The sequence below is a fragment of the Plectrocnemia conspersa genome, unplaced genomic scaffold (genome assembly GCF_051122295.1).
Source record: "Plectrocnemia conspersa isolate PC_06_02 unplaced genomic scaffold, ASM5112229v1 ptg000008l, whole genome shotgun sequence".
Classification (NCBI taxonomy): domain Eukaryota; kingdom Metazoa; phylum Arthropoda; class Insecta; order Trichoptera; family Polycentropodidae; genus Plectrocnemia; species Plectrocnemia conspersa.
Genome location: NW_028277172.1, coordinates 25075109 through 25095220, shown reverse-complemented (window position 1 = coordinate 25095220; position 20112 = coordinate 25075109). Strand labels below are relative to the sequence as shown.

The window sequence follows — 20112 nt, the reverse complement described above, 5'->3', positions numbered from 1 at the left end:
ATGTTGTACTTTATATAATATATGTAGTATTAAAATCTCGATGATATAATAAGTTAATTTTAAAATTAAAAATATATATTCATTTAGGTTAGTTTAGCTATTAAGTTTTATCTTTTAAATGTAAATGGTTTATTATCGATTAGGTTACTTTTTCGTATAATATTAATTTTTCAACTAATAACACGCTAATTTTTAGGTAGAAGAATCACTCAGATTATGTATAACATATGAAGTTAGTCGCAAATACTTTTAAATATTTTTTTCACAGTTTTACATAGTAAAAATATTATTTTTTTTATAATAAATGATTTTTTTAATCTATGCATATATCAATATTTTTTAATTAACTTTTTGTGCAAACATTTTTGTGTCTAATTATTAGCTCTATATTTACATAATATTTTTTTTTTTTAATAATCTGTTTTTATAAACAATATTCAAGTATCACATACATTTTTAGAATCAGGTTTTTTAGAATCAATTTTAAATATAGAAAAATTTTGAGCAATTTATTGACGTCACTAAGTTGATTTTAATCATGTACTATACTTGAATTATATATAATATATAAAAGCCTAAGCGAGCGTGTTTGTATATGTATTTATTTATTTGTAAGATAGTCAGTATAACCTGCTTATTATATGTATGTGTTTAATTTTTAGTTGTATGAATTATCCTTGCTTTAATTAGGAGTAATTGTAGATAATAAAAATTTTACATTGCAAATACCTATGAAAAAAAATAGTAGAAAAATAGGTATCTTATCTAGGATAAGAAATATGTTGAGGAGAAACCTAGTATGTTTTTTAAATGAGAACAATAATAAATATAATAGGCATAATTTACATTTTTTATAAAATTTGTTTAACATATTATGCAATATCGATATATTAAAATGATTCCTTTGTAGTTGTTGTAAATAAATATGTTAGTGTGTTGTTGATGATGTCAAGGGTAAAAAAAAACAAACACCAGAAAAGTAATTTTTACAGCACTTTTAACAACTACTATGTATAATACATATTGATTAATAACAGAAGGGTAGGATTCACCAGCAGGTGCAAGATTCTCCCTTCGATTGCACAATTATTGCTTCAATTTGTTTTTAACTTGGTTACCATGAAATGACTCGATCGTGTCATGTCAGCTCAAATATAATTGTTATTTTTAATTACGTTTCAGAACAAGAACTTACATTTTCCAATAAGATTTTATTTTTTAACGAAAATGTCATTTAATTGTATAAATGTTATTATAATTTAAAATTGCATTATTCAATATTTATTTTTTGTATGAGTTTAAAATGAATGGTACATTGTTCCTAAGCTAGTAAATATTTTTGGTATGGATACTATCATATTAAGGTACAGAGTAATGATGATTTCAAAAATTTCATGCTGGGAACAAGAGCTATGTAGATGAATAATGTAATAGACGTCTCTTCAGTTAGCACTTAACCGACGATTCAAGTAGTTCTTACCCGTTATGTACGCTAATGGTAACCCACATTACGGGTAGAATCTACCGTTTTGACGTTATATAAATGATAAAATATTATAATACATAAGGCATTATTTTTATTTCAGACATAAATCACGCAAGCCTAGCAGGATTATCAATAAGTGATTTAAGTCCCTTGAACAGGATCGGTTCTTTGGGATCAGTCACAGGACATCTTGGCCAGTTTGGTCAATTTGGACATTTGGGTCATTTGGCTGCTTTACAATTACACGCTTGCAGGCCGAACTCGAATGCTTATACAACAAACGATTGCAATTCCAGTAAGCTTATTTCAATGTCATTTTTTGCTATGTTCAAATTTGGCTTTCATAATATTTTTTCATAACAAGATTCTTTGGGGTCGTACGGATCGATTCCTTCTCCGGGAGCAGAGCTTGGCTCACCATTGACCAGCCATTTGAGGTCGTCTCTTGGACAGTCTGGGTCAAAAAGGCCTCGCGGTGAAAAGAAGCCTATTCCTGACGAGCACAAAGATGATAAATATTATGAAAGAAGAAAAAGAAACAACCAAGCGGCCAAAAAATCGCGTGACGCTCGAAAAATCAGAGAAGATCAGGTTGAATAAAATATTAATTTATTTTTATAAGATTGCAAGACCAGATGTATAAGTCAGTGACCAATACCTGAAATACCTAGTTTACCATCTGTGTCTGAAAGATCGAAATTAATAATAATTACATAATTATTGCATAATTTCGACCATCTCAGATCAGATTTTCGTAATCCCTGCTGTAAAAATATTAATATAGACAAACTAGGTCTTTGATTGTAAGTTGTAATTATATTTTATAATTCATATAATAGATGTCCAATTTAGACTTTGATTTTGAGTCTATCTCACTGCTTACTTGATTGTGGATTTAGTTTAACCCATTGTAACGCATTGGTCTAACGCATGTCATTTTGTAACAGAAAATTTGCAATAAATATCACATTTATTTTACAGGTGGCATTGAAAGCCGCTATTTTGGAACACGAAAACGGAATTTTGAGAGCGCAATTAGTAGCATTGCGCGAAGAAATGAGAGCTTTGAGGAGGTTAGTTCTTTCGAGGCCAAGTTCTCATTCGTCCTTATTGCCAGGACACTGTCAGAACGATTGATCGTATTTAAAACATTTGTAGTGAAAAAGAGTTTTATTTTTTCGCCTACATTTTAATTTTTAAATCGATGTTGATTCGAATAAATAATGTTAATATTTTTATATTTTATGTTAGAATTGATGTTAAATTTTATTATTATTAATAATTATGAATAAAACTACTCTAATATTATATGCAGATACTACGTTTTTTATTATTTTTGATACCGCATTATCTAAAGATATAAATAACATTTTTTTCACTTTAAATACAAATATAGGATGGGTCATAGGTTTTTACACTTAAAAGAAATAAGGGCGTGCGGTCGACAGCGCGCAGGAGTTCGGTCCTTGGAAATTTAATCGCAATGGATCGCTTGGGAACAACACGCGTTCTGTATAAAACAGTTTTGTAAAAACAACGATGCTTATGCTCACTACTGATTACAAAGTTTGAATCAATGTTAAATTAATTAAATTTTGGCTCAGGAAGTTTGAGAAGAACGATCCAACGCTAAATAAGAAGAAAACCGGGCGGCCACAGAGCCGGAGAAGCAAAGAGAATGTCACGCAAGTTAATAAGTCTGTACGATAAGATCCGAGTTTGTCGACTCACAGGCGTTTTACTGCTAGATCAACTTTGCAATGAATTTTGCGAGGGGGACAGGTGCAGAAATTTGCCCCTCTTGAATTTGTCCATAAAAATACATGTCATTAAATGCAATACTATGAATCCTAATGTAATCGAAATATTAAAAAACGACCACTGACTGATCAACTTTTACATACAGTATTTTAAAACCTAGGTGTAAGATTTGAGGAACGTAGCGGCGAGTTGATATACATTTGGACATTATTTTTAAGACATGTTTTTTCAGTGAAATAAACATTTATTATCATACAACCTTTAGTTTCTTTTATCGAATATTCGAATGTGCAAAAACTTATGGCTCATCCTGGATAAGTAGCGTTTAAAATATCTGTAGCATTACAGATATGATTTTACTTAATTATGAAGAATAGGTTTTATGTATAATAGTTACGTTTCGGATAGCGAGTGTTCTTTGCTGTTAAGGGCCGTAAAGCATTCGGATGGAAAAAACGTTGTACAGGTATATTTGTTTAAACTATATATTTAGAATATACTATGAAAATATTTTATCCATGAGCTCTCAATCTGAAGGCATATGGAGCAGACTAAATAACTGTATTCAGGTAAGTATGGATATAAACATCGAAGACGAACTACGACGCAAAACAAAGATTCAACGCTAATAAATTATGGAACAACGACACTATAATTAGATATCGAGCGTAAACTCGAAGAAATCGTTTTACAAAATTTTCACATACAAAGCAGCAATAGCTATTAACCGCCCACGTCAGTTACTAAGTTTTCTTTTTACAATTCAGTTGGACGGCGCTGCTTGTGCTTATACAAACTTCCGACACCGCATTGAAAATAATCAAATGTCACCCACATTCGGAGTAAATAGCGCCCCCTTTGAAGTAATTGGCGGGTTTGCGCCCCCGGCGAACACCCGTATAGCCCCACTTTTCGAGCCGGCTCTGAAATATTATACAGCGTGATGATTTAATGGATATATTCAAATTTGTTTATACCAAGATTCATAGTATTTTATTAAATTGTATACATTTTTCTGGCCAAATTCAAGGGGAGGCAAATGCCTCCCCTCACCCTCCTCAAAAAATATTAATTATTTTGTTATATTTTCAGAATTGATAAACCATTTCAATAAATATTTTTTATATGGAAACAGATTTTGTTGATGAATATGTCACAGAAATATAAATATAAACAATGAGTTAAAATAAATAAATTAATCTGTTTCTTGAGGAAGCGGAAGAAATGATAAAATCCCTGAGAATATATTTTCAATTTCAGTAAATTTTGTATCTAAGAAAAGAGCAAGATTAAGTAATCGTTCAGAGAATACTTTTTTATTTTGTGCCGATTTTAGTTTACTTTAATATTTGCTGTTATATGCATAATTAATAGCCAATTTTTTTAATAGGAATTAATATGTTTTTGCATTTTTCTTGTGAAAATTAAAAATCATGTTTAAGTGGTTTCTGCAATCTAATATTTATACAGATTGTTTCACTAAAAAAATATTGTCCATTTTGTGATAAAAATACTAACCATTAGTTAACAAAAATATTTTTTGCGCATGGCAGCACTGACTAGAGCTGTCACAATCTGACACCGGCAAAATGTCGCTTTGGCTGCGGGCGGCCGCGAGAAGTTATCTCGTCTCTAGGCCCCTACTGGGGGCGCAAACATTCCAGAGGAGCCTCTTCTGTAACTCCAGACCCACGCTCCAATCACAAGTCCGCCATTTTAAAATAATCTAACCTAATAAACATAATAAATAAATTGCGTCATATTTTACAGCTTCAAAACATACTGAAAAAAGAATCGTTTACCTTCGCCCGATTCTCCACTGAAGCTCAAAATGCAGCGCAAAAGAAGACACCACACAAGGCTGTCGGTTATTGGCTGGCGACTTGCTCCGGAATGGTCTTCGGGGCAGTAGTTTTGGGTACCGTAGCCGGATATTTAATACTTCTGTACAGCATCTATTACGTGCTTGATATAGTGATATATAAGACTGTTAAATGATTTATTTAATATTTTATACCTTTAAGTACAAATGTTTTAATTTTTAATTACACGGTACAACAAAATTTTGCCACAAATAATTACTTTTTCACAATAAGATCTCTCATATTAAAAATCGTTTGTTTGCTTTGACAAAATACTAAAAACTATTTATTATGATTGATTATAAAATCTAATATGTAACTCATTTAAGAACAAGTGAATGTTGAGGCTTAAATAGCAGAGTAGTTTAAATTTTGTCTTAAAAAAATTTAATCTTTATGGCAAAAATGTTGTAGTGATATATTTGATTATGTATTGATAAAAAAATAAATAATTTAACAAAATTTTGTCAATTTCATTTTATATATTACAAAGGCGGCGTCACTAGATTGACTGAATCCGGACTGTCGATGGTGTCTTGGAAGTTGTTGGGTGAAAAATTGCCGACGAGCGAAGAGCAATGGCAAGAGGAATTCAAGAAATATCAACAGTATCCAGAGTATAAAATGTACGTTTTATGACGAGGTTATGTTAGATAGATGCATTTAATAAATTAATTAATTATTTCAGTAAGAATAAAGAGATGACACTATCAGAATTTAAACGTATATGGTGGATGGAATACGGTCACCGAATGTGGGGGCGTTCCATCGGAGCCGTCGTATTTTTACCAGCCGTGTTCTTCTGGGCGAAAGGATATTTTGATAAGGGCATGAAAATCAGGACAGTTGTTTATTGTTCGTTGGTAGCCGCACAGGTAATTTGCTTCAAATTTATTTATTAGAAGAATAATTACGAATCTAAATTACTTAACTTATAGTAATATAGTAAAAATCTTAACAAATCTAAAAACAAAATTTTTCAAAAATACATTTTCCTTAAAAAATATTTTTAATATGACTTAGCCTCTACTGCAGCGCTGTCTATTTTTTTGTTTTTATAAACAATACCTGGAACCGAACAAAACTAACGGAGGTGACCCTTTTTAGTTCTCACCAGTATTTGTAAGCGAACAAAAATGTCTGGTGACCTTTTTTTTAATTCTATTTTAAAAACTGAAGAATTCGTTCGTGGACCACAAATATAACTTCGAGGCCCACTAGTTGGACAGCGCTGTTCTACTGCGAAATATGTTAGAAATCTGATAAAAGATCTATAAAATTTTAATAGATTTCAAAAAAAAATTTAAACTAGATTTTTTAAATACTTTTATAAAACTTATCGTTAGAAGCCGCTGACTCACTTATGCGTCATTTGATGATTCTACAATAATTAAATATCAAGAAAATTAAAATCGAAATATTTATATGGCGAGTATAGAGTATTTAATCTATTGTTTAAAAGTATATATAAAAAACACGTTTAAATTTATATGATAATAAAATTTCTTCTACAAAAAATATAAATAAATTATCAATTTTTACTAGTGTACATTGAATGCAATTAAAAGTAATGCCGATAAAAGATGTTTTAAATGCGAATTGTATGTTTTTGACCTCTACATGTTTAAGGAAGTAATATAACTACTGTGACTAAAAATATGTGTGAAGTGTACGATACTATTGAGATAAGTTCAAAAATTATATCACTTATGTAAGAGTTAAAAATGACTTAATTACAATTATTTTTAACACTGTTCCCTAATAATTCAAGTTTTACGGCTCAATCATAAAACCGCGAGCTAGTGTATAATTAATAACAATAAAAAAATAATGTTTCAATATAAAAAAATATTAGTTCTATTATAAATTTATATTTATTGACTTGTTAGGCGCTACTCCAAAAAATCATGAATTAAGTGATTGCTTAAAAGTGTTCTCTAGAAATCTAGAAAATCTTTTAACCAATCACTATAATATAATAATGATAAGTTATATATTGTGAAAATTTTTTTTTATATTTTTCATGACATTCAAATGTTTGGACTTAGATCTTGTGCTCATATTTAGTTACTCATTAAATTCACTGTTTTTTATTATAAACTATTACATTATAATTTAATAAAAACTTGTTTTTGTATTTTAATTTGCTATTATATACTTATCTTTCAGGGTCTAATGGGTTGGTACATGGTCAAGTCCGGTTTAGAAGATCGATTCCAAGGACCGTCCGATGTTCCCAGAGTATCTCAATACAGATTAGCCGCACATTTGAGTCTCGCCTTCGTTCTATACACCGCTCTATTAGCCGGAACTTTAAAGGTCTTTAGACCGCCGCCCTTGAACGCCGTATACAACTTCAAACTCGCTAAAGTTCCAGATTTGAAGAGCATCACTATATTGTCGCATACGGCAAAGGCTCTCGTGTTTTTGACTGCTGTTTCAGGTGAACAGTAATTATATAAAGGAACTGCAGCTCTAATGAATAGTACTTACTATTTATGATATTTTAGGTGCTTTCGTCGCTGGATTGGATGCCGGTTTAGTATACAATTCATTTCCAAAAATGGGAGACGATTGGATTCCGAGCGATATATTAGCATTATCTCCGATATCAAAAAACCTCACGGAGAACCCGACTACAGTTCAGTTCGATCATAGAATATTAGGTACTACAACTCTGGCAGTGATAAGCGCTTTATGGTTGATAGCCAGACGTAAGAATCTACCTCCTCAAGCAAGATATGCTGTAAACGCTCTGGGAGTCATGGCATGGTTACAGGTATTATTTATAAATTATTATAATTGAATATTAACATCAAAAGAAAAACTTACATATTTTATTGAATGAAAATGGTTCTTTCCCATAGAGTTGTATGCGGAATTTCTTTGTTTTTTTAGTCCAGTTGTACATTTGCTAAAATGACAGACATGCATCACTGTATTAAATTAGATTTAAGGTACTCCAAAAACGTATAACTGAACCCTACTCTATTTTGTACTGCCACTCTTCAGTTTATATGTAACACTGCTACCTATTTTTTATTTTATATCGTCCTTCACGGTTTCCATGATTCGTCTTAAAAGTCTATACATTTTCCAGACCTGTTGAAAAATCTTTTATTTTTATGTTTTAGGTCGTACTTGGCATTTCTACGTTACTGACTTACGTTCCGACGCATTTAGCAGCCACTCATCAGTCCGGATCTCTAGTTTTGTTGAGCACAGCCATTTGGTTAACGCACGAGATGAAGCTTTTAAGACTTTTACCGAAGTAATGTTTTATTTTTGTATTAAACCGCATTTATGTAAATAGGATTGAAAATAAATACTAAAAAGTGAATAAAAATATATTTATTCAATAACACAAGCACTGCATTGGATTCGTGCCGCTTCAATATATATATATATTACATTATTCTCGACGAATTTAAAATGGTAAAAAAAAGTATACGATAATACTAATTAATTGTACACCTTCCGCACCAAAACTTATATAAACCAAAGTATATTTATACATGAATGGTTTCATCGCAATTGTCTTACTTTATGCCGATATTTTAGCAGCGATGGTCCTGCCATAGTCACGGCTTACTCATAAGTCAGTCGAAATACTGGCGAAAAGTAAACGACAACCGCAATAAAACCTGAATTTCAGATATCATTTTCACTCGCGAACCCCTAAATATATATAAAATTTAATATTTAAAACTGATTGAAATTTTTGATCTGTGCGCTGAGCACCCGATTATCACTTTCGCAGTGCAATTATCACTCACGTCGATTGGCATATGGCAAAACCGACACGTTTGCATCGAAAATCGTGACGAAAGCATCATTGTGTTTCGAAAAGGTTAACAATTCATGCAATGAGTATTTTTCGATTGCAACACAACACGTTTGTGTATATTTAAATAACATAATTAAGACAACGTTGAGTGAGTGGTTAAGAAAATATATAATAACAGCTGTTAAAATTGTAAGCGACGCTACAATAGATCCTCAATTTTCAATTACGCTTTGTAAAATAAATAAAGCAGTTTTAAAGCTTGTTAAATACAGTCAAATGTATAAGTTGAACAAGATCATTACGATACATTTAATTTACAGTACAGCTGACACTTAAATTGAATCGACAATATTAACTAAAAGACGATAAGTACATAAGAATGCGAATTCATTAAGACGTGCAATAAATAAAGTATCATATTTATGATGAAGATAATAAAACAATATACAGTAGGATTAAGATAAAAATCGTAAATAAATTATTTGTACTATTAGATTCTAGAAAAAAAATATAAACGAGGAGCTTGAATGCAAAAAAGTTTAATGTTTAATTTTGCTCATGATGTAAAAAAACGCATAAATGTTTGTAATACTGAAGTAAAAATCACTTTTTGTCCATAAAAAGTTCAGTTTTATGAGGGTTTTGTATTACAAGAAATTGATTACTTCTTAAAATGAATCATAAAAAAAGGTTATGTGCAATTGTTATTGATTTGTGTGATAATAAAGTTTACAGCTATATTAAAATATATTTTTTCACCCATTATTTGTAATAATAGATTAAATAAATTTATAATTAATGGAAAAAACCCAAAATAAACGTCCATAAAAATAATTAAAAGAAAAAAACCACCAATTATTATCACTTTGTTGCTATTCTACCCCTCAAATATGCAACTTATACACCACTGTATCGATTTTTACATATGTATTTAATAATTCTGTAAAAAAAAACAACACTTCAGATGTTCACACTCAACTTGGTCCCGAACCCGAAGAACATTGAGGTTCTACTGCACATCCACGAAAACCATACGCATACCGAAATAAAAAGATACACAATCTTAATCGCTATCAATTTGCACCTTATCGTTAGTACACCATATTTTATATTATAAAATATTTAATAATCTTATATTACAACAATTGTTTTAATCGTTAATGAGTATAACTTATATAATGTATGTATGTATATATAATTTTAAATATATATAAAATGAATAACATCCTATACGCTTCATTAAATGGCATCAGTCTCCGTTATTTTATTATTAATAATTAATAATATTATATATGTATATATATTTGTTTATTACATTGACCAAATTAAACATTGTACAGCTTCCTCGCCAAATTTCGGGATGAACATATATGCATAGTACGTGAAGGAAAGTAAAGTGTAAACGAATAAACGGCGGCACTAGCTATCTACGAGATCTTCTGTGTTTATAATAACTTGCACCACATACCCTGACTGAATATGAGCGTCTTCTATTACTAATTTATCACCGAGCAGCTTACCACCGAAGAACCACCTCTGTCTCACTGGTTCTACGCCTTCCTGTCTCTGAAAAATTAAAGTATATTAAAATAAGGTGCTATTTAACAGAGAAATAATTTGAATGTGCATTTAAATAAATACTTTTTTACATAAAATTAATTGTTTGTGCAATAATTCTTTGTACTTTGGGGTATCAATGTCTGAGTTCCTATTACTTGGATTGTGCCCCAAGGGCACCATTACAATTATTAAATATATTGTGTCGCAATAAGAACATAGGGCATGTGCTCTTGTTTACAAGGTCATTTAATACATAAAAATGGGAAAAAATATTGATTTGCTGATTTCGTTAAATTCACAAAATAGAGCTGAAAGAACATAACCTCAAATTTTGTATGGATGCGTAGTCTCCCCTATAACGAAGTCCCAATTTCTACGCTATCGGGGGGTCGAATGTATATGATATTTAATAACACTATTGATATCAAAATCACTGTAAATGTTATTATATCAGGAAATCCTCTAATATACTATCGCTCTGGCTACAGCATTATGTATCAAATTCTAGTGCTAGACCTATGACATGATTATCATGGCCGCTAAAAATTGTTTACATGTGGTGACACTTAAATTTAACCACTTTACACAAGGTCCCGCATGGGTGTGTGATTTTAGAAATGTCCATTACAGGCTGTGTCGAGCCTGTGTGTGAATATGAAAATCGGAGTTAAATGTGCTCCACAAAACGTGCTCCCACAAATAAACGTGATTATATTTGTCATTATACTCAGCATATGCGGGACTCCGATCTGCATTTCGTTTCAAGTAAAAAAAAAGGTCACTTTTTTTATGAGCTGTGGAAGTCATAAATTAGAAAAATACAAGGCGGTGTGTTACTTAAATTTTTGTCACTTGAAGTATTTCTCAATTGTATTAGATGGAATAGACAATAAAAAAAATGAATGAAAAGGTAGGTAGCAAAGCCAGCAAAACATATTCAAGTAAGCATCCTTGACTAATTGGGGTCGCTTTATCTTTCCAATAATTTGACACACTTATTACTATTTTGCCCCATATTTCTTAGAATTTATAAAACGCAATATGTTTTCGTATGGGATGTGTTTTAAAAATAAAGATATCTATATTTCCTCATGTCCATTGTTTATTATTGGGTTCATTCCATTATTTAATTATTCTTTGCGATTTTTAAGAAACGGTAAAAATAATATTCACAATTTTTTTGGAACAATGCAAAAAATACCCGTTATGTAATTTTAAAACATAAATTTTGCAAAAACTATAAATTTTTTAATTTTTCCTATTTATATATAATTATTTACTATTATAATTTACAATAAAAAAATATGATTTTTTGGAACACTGCAAAAAAACACCCACATGTTAAGTGGTTAAGCATGTAGTTACTCATAAGGCGTTCTTGAATTTAAGCATGTAGTAACTCATGTAGATACTCATAAGGCGCTCACTGTTCTGACCAATGCTCGCTCTCCAACAATAATGCACAAACAATTCGTTTTATGGAACAATTATTTTATATATTGTTCATTTAAATCATCCACATTAAAATATAAGGCATTCACTACAGTGGTGCAAAGATAATATGGGATTAATTATTACCAAAATAAATTTACTACATTTACAATTAAACCCAATGGTTCAAAAGATATAAAATGAAAATATACGGTTTTATAATCTACTGATGCGATGATTGGAAGCGACATCTAACAGACACTGCGAACCACTAACCATTGGTTAAGGTATCAACTAAATTTCGCCTTTCAATAGTAATTCAAGGCCCACTTGTTCATGTAAATAGGGTTGAAATAGATAGATTTTAGATTGTTATCTATTTAAAAATCAATCATCGCAACATGAAAAAAATTATGAACTGAAAACGTTCACTTAGTCAATTGTCTCTGCACCACCTGCGAAGAAATCTGAACGTATTCAATACAAACCTGTAGCTTCTTCTTGCACTGCGCGACAGTGTCCCGCAAATATACCACTAATTTGACGTCCTGGCACGTAGTGGACAAGCGCAGTCTCAACGTGGTCGCGCTACCTCCTTCCACGGGCTCAGAGCACTCTGCCGGCGAGTCTCTGCCGCTGACGCCGCCTCCGCGCACCATGTTTATGGGCGACGAGAGACAGTAGATGGGCACCTGGTATCTCACGCCCCATTCGTCGTAGCATTCGGTCAGGTATCCGTTAGGAACGGACACGCTCGCACCGTCTAGGATGGCCTGCGCCAATTGAAAGTCTAAGTTCTCGGCGGCGACAGCGGCCGCCTTGAGTGCGTCCCATATTTCCTTGCGGCCGTCGAACGCAGGCGCTGTATCCCAGAACTCGTCTCGCTTGCTTCTGAGCTGGCCTTCCGTGAGTGGAATCTCAGATTTCCAACGTATCGTCTCATGGCATAGGGGATGGTTTTTCCTTATGCCGCCTGAAACTCAATAATGATTCGAATTAGATATTTCTCTCAACGTTTTGGGATGATCTTTGATAATCAAATAGTACCACATGATAATACATAATTATTTTCTAAAAAAAGGCAGAAGATGAGAACACATAACATGTCGTATTATTATAATTCCATTAATATCACCTAAAAAGAATTCGTCCAATTTTTTAATAACATTAGACAGCTTGATTTTGCCATGTTTTCTACTTATTTACATATCCCACTAAAAATATAGTTATCAAGGTTGACGAGATTTAGAAATTTAAAATTTTTGCATGAAGTCAACCTCGAAAAGTGCATTTTTTTATTTATATATTTAATTTTATTGTTGTGTAGCATAAACCAAATATCTGACAAAGTTAGATTTTAAAAAACATAGAAACTAAAAGCTTAAATCAGTTTACAAATGGACCGACTAAGCAATTTACTATTTTTGTGCCACATTATTTGTGCAAACGATTTTTAGAATTAAAAAAATATATATGTCAAGTGTTAACGACTTATCAAGGACTCTTATAATGCAAAATGAACCTCTGGGTGCTGTTTCCAGTGTATTTGTACACCATTTGCAGCAGTTAAAAATTGAAGTTGTCACAAGAAAACAATATTGAATTAATTTTTGCTTTAATAGCAAACTAACATTTTTATACAAAGTAAAAAATACATATTTTTATAAAATATAAACCAGCCATATAACAATAATAAAAAATCTTTTTTGCTTGTCACCCTATGATCAAACGCATGAAATTTGGTCGAAAAGTATCGTAAGTTCTACACCAATTATCATTTGTTATTAAAAATTACATTTCATAAATTGCAATGGCACAAGTGGCAACCTTGATGACATTTATTTTAGCCATTTTTAAGACAGCTATTCAAGCGATAATAATTTTAAAGGTTTCTCCATTGACGACTCTATATACCTAAATAGTCTAGTAATATTATTTCATAGCATATTTAACAGATTCTGTATATACCCTGTATGTGGCTTTTGGCATTACGGTTGCGTAGCAATTGAGCCCCGTATGTGGCTTTAGAATGGTTAAAGATCACAAATAAGGAGTGACTGCGGATAAAATTAGAGAATACTTTGGAGAGGTTCACTAAAAAGCAGGGACGTCATTTCAGCTTTTTCGAGGGGGGCTGGGCAAAAGTTTCCCAATCAGTGAGCGTTTTTTTAATATTTCCATTTCATTAAGATTCATAATATTTGCATTTTTCTGGCCAAGTTTAAGGGGTCTGTTTAGGATCCATATCAAACGCAATAAAATTGTGTCATCGCAGTGGAAACTTTTTTTAATAATACAATAAGTGAGAATTGAATGAAGCATACCTAAACCAAATTTTGACAAATAGTAGAGCTCAAAAAACAATTATCCCTTCTCAGAAGTCAAAAATCTACGTCAAAAACAATAAAATCGTGCCATTGCTGTTGCAGTGGGAACGCTTGTTACCGAGCGTTACCACTGCGACGGCGCCAACACGATTTTATTGCTTTTGACGTGAATTTTTGACTTCTGAGAAGTGATAATTGTTTTTGCATCCTTCTATAGACCAAAATTCGATTTGAATACACTTTGTTCAAAACTCTCATATCAGATGTGTAGTAATATCAGTAAGCACAGCTATCATATTTTTAAAACATAGTATAATATCAAAGTACAGACAAACTATGAAACAATATGCGTGATGCGACGTCTGTCTATACTTCTCCTTATTTTCACTGAAAGATGAGTTGGCTTAGTTTGTATTTTGGACTTGACCTAATGAAAATTCTAAAACTACAATTAGTTTTACAATTTTCGTTAGGTTAGATTTAGGTTTGAACAGTAAATGGACATTTTAGAGGAGCATATTAGCGCCTTTCAGTTAAATTATATTTACTATAGTAGAAATATCTATTGGTGAAAATGAATTTGGACTTCACTAGTGAAAATATAACTTCATTGAAAAATACATATTCACTGTAACAATTATATTTACATTGCATGAAAATAAATATATTACTACATTTGGAAAAGATAAAATCATATAATCTTACTAGATCCTGCTGGATAAATTATATTTTCACTGGTAAAAATATATATCTACTGGTGAAAATGTATTTCGAAATGATTTCACCAAAATAACATATTTAAAAAAATATTTTCGGGATAGATTCCACTGTTTTTTTAACTGAAACTCCTAATTAAGGCCTCTGAATGAAGTAATTTGGCAGCGAATGCTTAATAAGAAATTATGTCGTTTTAATAAAATACTGTAAAGAACAAGTTCAAGTGAATTAATGATCCATATGATGATAAAATTCATTTAAATTTATTTATAAAATATAAAATTGAAAAAATCGTTTTAATGTGAAATTTACACAGCCTTTTGAACATTGGTTTACTTGGAAGATATCTTTGCCAGTTTAAGTCAACAAAAATTTCGAGTTTCAAGGCTTGTTTGAATGCCACTTTGCAATATAAACTATTGAATCTAGCTGATTCTGATATGAAGGATCGAAGACAATTTTTATTTATAAATGCCCTCCTTTATCCTCCTTGAACAATTACATTTTTGTTTACAAAAATTTCGAGATGGACTTAGTGATAATTTAATTCTGATCAATCGTCGCAGATAAGGTTTTCCTAATCTCACGAATCAACATTATAACATATAACTAAAATAAAATACTTTTTAATAAACATCATAGACGTCGCTGATTACTTAGCAATCGTTAATCCGTTGTAACGTATTTGGGCTAAGGGAAGATTCACAAGAAATCAATTTACTGAATCAATGTTGCATTTGTAGTTTCTATTGTTTCTTTTTCGTTCAATAGGTGTATAAAAAAAATTTAAATATCGAGAGGAGGGGGCCATGACGTCATGCGTTCTCGAATCGGATTCGCGCGGAGATGAGAGACGGCGAAAGGCGAAGCAAGATGGGGAGGGGGGAGGGGGCGAAGACTACATAGGGGCGAAAGAGTCACCCGCGTTGAGCTGGGTCTGCTGCGGCCAGGGCTGCGGCTCGCTGTGTCTGCGGCCCCTGGCGGTGCCCACGCACCCGCCCATCAGTCCTCGGGTGTGCGACGATACGAGAGCCGACCATGCGAACGTCAGACGGTCATTCGGCGACGGCGAGCTGGAGACCTGCCGATTGAACCTGTCTGCGCCCGAACGCGCGGCCCTAACGATCGCGATCGCGGCCATCGACGACTTGTCATTTAAAAAAAATACTTTTAATATCTTCACTATTACCTTCGTTTTTAATAGTTATAATAATAGTCTTGAATTCTTCTCAAACTGATTAGGATGACTCAATCTATTCTTTCACCATTGCCATATTCAGCTCTCGGTGGATGTATCAATTTGGAATATACCATGGGACATCCAATATCATTCTTAGAATTTTATATTGCTATCTTTCAATTATATCCATATTAAAGTTGATTGCTGAGACTCAAAGCTGTATCCCGTACGCACATCCATATCGGCTTTATGAACAGTTTACTGTCAACTGAGAGTTTCTCCCTAGCAGCCAATACTAATGTCTAAGGGCACATTCTAAGGCCCATTACGCACTGGCGACTGTACTTTATATAGTTTTAAATGGGTGTTTACGCACGCGGTCGCGGAGTCACCGCACGAGTTTGAATGAACGCCAGTAGTGTCTCTAAGGACTTGAACAACTTCGAGAAAGACGTCTTCACTATCCTCTGCTGTCTACCCCCGAGAGTCCCTTCTCCTCGTAAAGAGTTCATAATACTCGCCCACACTGTAACTTGGGTAATGAATAGTAAATTTAGGTAAAATTACACCGCCATGTAAAACAATGTGAAGGCTATAATAATAAGACGCGGGGGCTAAAAAGTTTTTAAAAAGCCGCAACCACCAATATATAATACGGTTTGTTACAATTATTTAATTTAACACTACACCACCGTCATTGTTGAAGTTATGGGGCAATATTGAACAAAGTTTATTTATTTTATTATTTGAAAGTTTTAATGAATATAGTTTTTATTTTGAAATAATTTTGTTTTAAATAATCATCGATTATAATAATATAATTTATATATGTGGTGAGTTTTTTATGAGTTGTGAGTTTTTGCATTAAGGCCAAATATTCTCGAACGTCCCCATTGACAGCAGGTGACGTGTTGTGCCGCCATGCAATTCTGGTGGATATCTTTGGCCGTCGTGCTCTTCGCCGACATCAGCTTCGGCCTCTATTTCCACATCGGAGAGACGGAGCGAAAATGCTTCATCGAAGAAATACCAGACGAGACCACAGTGATAGGTGAGCGCTCAGGCCGGCGTTCAACCGCAAATAATCAAATACCAGTCGTTCGATCGTGAATAATTGATATTTATAAACATACTTATAATGTATATTTTTAGTCAATTACAAAGTGGAACTGTATGACCCGAGATCTGGAGGATACATGCCGTCATCGCCCGGTATAGGTATGCACGTCGAAGTCAGAGATCCTGACGATAAGACGATGCTGTCGAGAGTGTACAGTTCCGAAGGAATGATATCGTTCACGTCGCACACTCCAGGAGAGCACATAATATGCATGTATTCTAATAGTACAGCTTGGTTCAGCGGTTCTCAATTGAGAGTATGTGTTTTTTTAATATATAATTTAATACTATAGCAATATAATAATAATGAGTATATAATTATAGGTTCATCTTGATATTCAAGTTGGTGAACACGCAATAGATTATGCGAACGTAGCTCAAAAAGAGAAGCTCTCAGAATTGCAGCTACGCATTAGACAATTGTTAGATCAAGTGGAGCAGATCACAAAAGAGCAGAATTATCAGAGGGTATGTTTTTTTATATTATATATAAAGATTTCAAGGTAAATGAAAAAAATCAAAAATACCTTTTAAAAGCAATTATAATTTTACAATTTTAAATACATGCACCCCAAACAAAAAGATAATATTTATAATAATAATAATAATAATAATAATAATGCGTCCACAAACTGTGAGAACCTGGGTGAGAACAAATAAATACTATTGTATATGACAGATAGCTGTGCTTATTAAGTAGTTGTTCTATACTCTTGCTTTTAGGTAAGTAATACATATCATACATATATAAGAGATTTTTTTCTGTTATATATGTATTAAAATTATAAGAGAACAATATATTATATATAATTGTTCCATAAAACAAATTGTTAGTGTATTACACCCGACGAAAAAAAATCTGAAGATTTATCTTACATAAATGCATAAAGAATTCGTTTTATAGAACATAATACTACATAATTCCATCCTTGCCGGATTGTTTTAAATTCTGAGAAATAAAACAAAATATGCATTACAATAATAAAATATTACTACAATAAACTACTAAAAGAATTACTAAATGCAAAGAAAAAATAATTTTAATAAGTCTGAAACATCTGAAAAACATTTTTTGGACCCTTTCTATTATATTAGAAGTGAGATATTTAGATAGTAATACTACCTATATTGTGGACTATGGAGCCAACACATGCTCGCTATAAATAATATACTTGACTCAGTTTGATGAAGAAAACCAATCCCATACAAAATTTTATTATCTAGTTTTATTTTTCTATGCCGTTTTTCCGTCAATATTTGACTCTCTATCCTCCTATGTAGTTAATACATTGTTCACTAGCTAGTTTTACATAACTTCTACTAGTCTACTAAATAAAATTTACATTTGACAAAAATATCACTTAATATTTTGTTGCCTTGGAATCCTTGTGTACATTTACTGGCTTTAAATGATTTTATTTATTAATATCATTAATGTTTTATTTCAGTACCGAGAAGAAAGATTCAGACACACTTCAGAGAGCACAAATCAACGAGTATTATGGTGGTCTCTTTTACAAACGACCATCCTCATAGTTATGGGCGCTTGGCAAATGAAACATCTCAAGAGTTTTTTTGAAGCCAAAAAACTCGTTTAATAAATTTAGTTTATAATAATTAAAATTGGTATAATTTTCGTTAGTTACAAAATATTTTACAATGGCAGTTTAACAAATAAATTTGGTTATACAAAAATAAAAACGAATGTCACAGACCGATGTAAAATATATTTAATAAAGATTTTTATTTAACATTGCTTTTTTTATTTACATATACATATATAATATAATCAAGATTTAAATCCTAAAAACGTATCTAAATGAACAAATAGAGGAGTTGCATCTGCTTTTCGATGTGGTCTTAATTTTTCAATGTCCATACTTTTTAAAGTAGAGTGGAATGTAGCACAAGTACAATAATACAAGTGACCTTCTTCGGCCAACTTTTCTGCTATTTCTGTTTGATGGTTGTTCATTAAATCTGTATTTATTACCACCAATAGAGGTTTTTGATGATCCAAAACTTCGAGACAAGTCCCAGCGCCTGCATGACTGATGACCAAATCGGCATCTTTAATATCTTGTATTATATTATCCTTGAAGCGATAAATTTTGATGTCGATATCTGTATATTTATATTCGTCATGTTCCGATTCATCGTTTCCGATTTGAACCACTAAATTTTGGCAGCCCAGAGACTTAAAAAGCTCTATAGATTCCGATGAAAATACAGTCTTGCATAATTTATCAAATCTCGTCGTTCCAACGGTCACAAATATGCGCCTCATTTTTATCAACAATATATATCAAAATAAACACAAAGTGATAATTTGTAAATTAAACATCTAATATGTATATTTCAGTTGAACTGTAAAGTTACTCTATCAAAAACGTCAAAGTGACGTTTAACAGAAAATACCCATAAGACGCACAATATTGGCCATTGACTAAATATTTTTATAAATATAAAAATTGAAATCTCATTCAGAGGTATCATTTAGGAAACGGATCACTTTCCCTTTAAATATATCCAGAAAAATCCATGTCATTTAGTGAAATACTATGATACACAAGAAAAACAAATATTAAAAAAGAGCACTGAATTTATCTGGAAGTGCTATTAATTTATATGATTTCAACTTTACATATGTAATAATATATACATTTAAATACATATTTATTTTTTTTTTTTAGCTAATATAGCTAATTCTTACACTAGATCATTTTTTAATAAACATACATAAAATACATACATAAACAGAAAATAAAAATACTTAATAATATAATTTATTTCTTAATGCCAAATGTTGCTTTATTTCGATTAAGAAACCCGCTACATTTTATTTTTGCGTATTGTCCTAGAAATATTATTATATAATTTCA

The 20112-nt window shown here is 31.8% G+C and overlaps 5 protein-coding genes across 5 annotated transcripts; 3 read left to right on the top strand and 2 right to left on the bottom strand.

Moving 5' to 3' along the window:
• Positions 1-1373: 1373 nt before the first annotated feature.
• Positions 1374-2802, top strand: LOC148233546 (uncharacterized). Its single transcript, XM_088190955.1, has 4 exons — positions 1374-1514; positions 1587-1781; positions 1851-2077; positions 2468-2802. Exons 1-4 carry the CDS (start codon positions 1496-1498, stop codon positions 2621-2623), a joined length of 597 nt encoding a protein of 198 aa, XP_088047081.1. The 5' UTR covers positions 1374-1495; the 3' UTR covers positions 2624-2802.
• Positions 2803-4798: 1996 nt separating this feature from the next.
• Positions 4799-8455, top strand: LOC148233545 (heme A synthase COX15). Its single transcript, XM_088190948.1, has 7 exons — positions 4799-4953; positions 5018-5165; positions 5603-5735; positions 5798-5984; positions 7279-7552; positions 7620-7888; positions 8244-8455. Exons 1-7 carry the CDS (start codon positions 4837-4839, stop codon positions 8382-8384), a joined length of 1269 nt encoding a protein of 422 aa, XP_088047074.1. The 5' UTR covers positions 4799-4836; the 3' UTR covers positions 8385-8455.
• Positions 8456-10188: 1733 nt separating this feature from the next.
• LOC148233544 (ubiquitin domain-containing protein 1) lies at positions 10189-16062 on the bottom strand. The gene is made up of 3 exons (XM_088190953.1): positions 15853-16062; positions 12376-12860; positions 10189-10462 (listed from the first exon to the last, which is right to left on the bottom strand). The coding sequence occupies exons 1-3, from the start codon at positions 15932-15934 to the stop codon at positions 10316-10318; spliced, it is 714 nt and encodes a 237-aa protein (XP_088047079.1). The 5' UTR covers positions 15935-16062; the 3' UTR covers positions 10189-10315.
• Positions 16063-16967: 905 nt separating this feature from the next.
• Positions 16968-18978, top strand: eca (transmembrane p24 trafficking protein eclair). Its single transcript, XM_088190954.1, has 4 exons — positions 16968-17162; positions 17264-17487; positions 17555-17698; positions 18679-18978. The coding sequence occupies exons 1-4, from the start codon at positions 17033-17035 to the stop codon at positions 18826-18828; spliced, it is 648 nt and encodes a 215-aa protein (XP_088047080.1). The 5' UTR covers positions 16968-17032; the 3' UTR covers positions 18829-18978.
• On the bottom strand, positions 18938-19633 carry Alg13 (Alg13 UDP-N-acetylglucosaminyltransferase subunit). The gene has a single exon (XM_088190956.1). It carries the CDS (start codon positions 19515-19517, stop codon positions 19020-19022), a length of 498 nt encoding a protein of 165 aa, XP_088047082.1. The 5' UTR covers positions 19518-19633; the 3' UTR covers positions 18938-19019.
• Between the last annotated feature and the right edge of the window lie 479 nt (positions 19634-20112).

Bases quoted from the DNA above. Each gene is read 5' to 3' on its own strand.
- LOC148233546 (XM_088190955.1), top strand. The intron at 1,782-1,850 runs GTAAGCTTATTT...TTTCATAACAAG, and splicing joins AACAAACGATTGCAATTCCA to ATTCTTTGGGGTCGTACGGA. The intron at 2,078-2,467 runs GTTGAATAAAAT...TTTATTTTACAG, and splicing joins GAAAAATCAGAGAAGATCAG to GTGGCATTGAAAGCCGCTAT.
- LOC148233545 (XM_088190948.1), top strand. From the start codon at position 4,837: ATGTCGCTTTGGCTGCGGGCGGCCGCGAGAAGTTATCTCGTCTCTAGG. The intron at 4,954-5,017 runs GTCCGCCATTTT...CATATTTTACAG, and splicing joins GACCCACGCTCCAATCACAA to CTTCAAAACATACTGAAAAA. The intron at 5,985-7,278 runs GTAATTTGCTTC...CTTATCTTTCAG, and splicing joins GTTCGTTGGTAGCCGCACAG to GGTCTAATGGGTTGGTACAT.
- LOC148233544 (XM_088190953.1), bottom strand. From the start codon at position 15,934: ATGGGCGGGTGCGTGGGCACCGCCAGGGGCCGCAGACACAGCGAGCCG. The intron at 12,861-15,852 runs GTGACTCTTTCG...ATTGAGTTTCAG, and splicing joins GCAGACCCAGCTCAACGCGG to GCGGCATAAGGAAAAACCAT. The intron at 10,463-12,375 runs GTTTGTATTGAA...TTAATTTTTCAG, and splicing joins AGTGCAAGAAGAAGCTACAG to AGACAGGAAGGCGTAGAACC.
- eca (XM_088190954.1), top strand. From the start codon at position 17,033: ATGCAATTCTGGTGGATATCTTTGGCCGTCGTGCTCTTCGCCGACATC. The intron at 17,488-17,554 runs GTATGTGTTTTT...ATATAATTATAG, and splicing joins TCAGCGGTTCTCAATTGAGA to GTTCATCTTGATATTCAAGT. The intron at 17,699-18,678 runs GTATGTTTTTTT...GTTTTATTTCAG, and splicing joins AAGAGCAGAATTATCAGAGG to TACCGAGAAGAAAGATTCAG.
- Alg13 (XM_088190956.1), bottom strand. From the start codon at position 19,517: ATGAGGCGCATATTTGTGACCGTTGGAACGACGAGATTTGATAAATTA.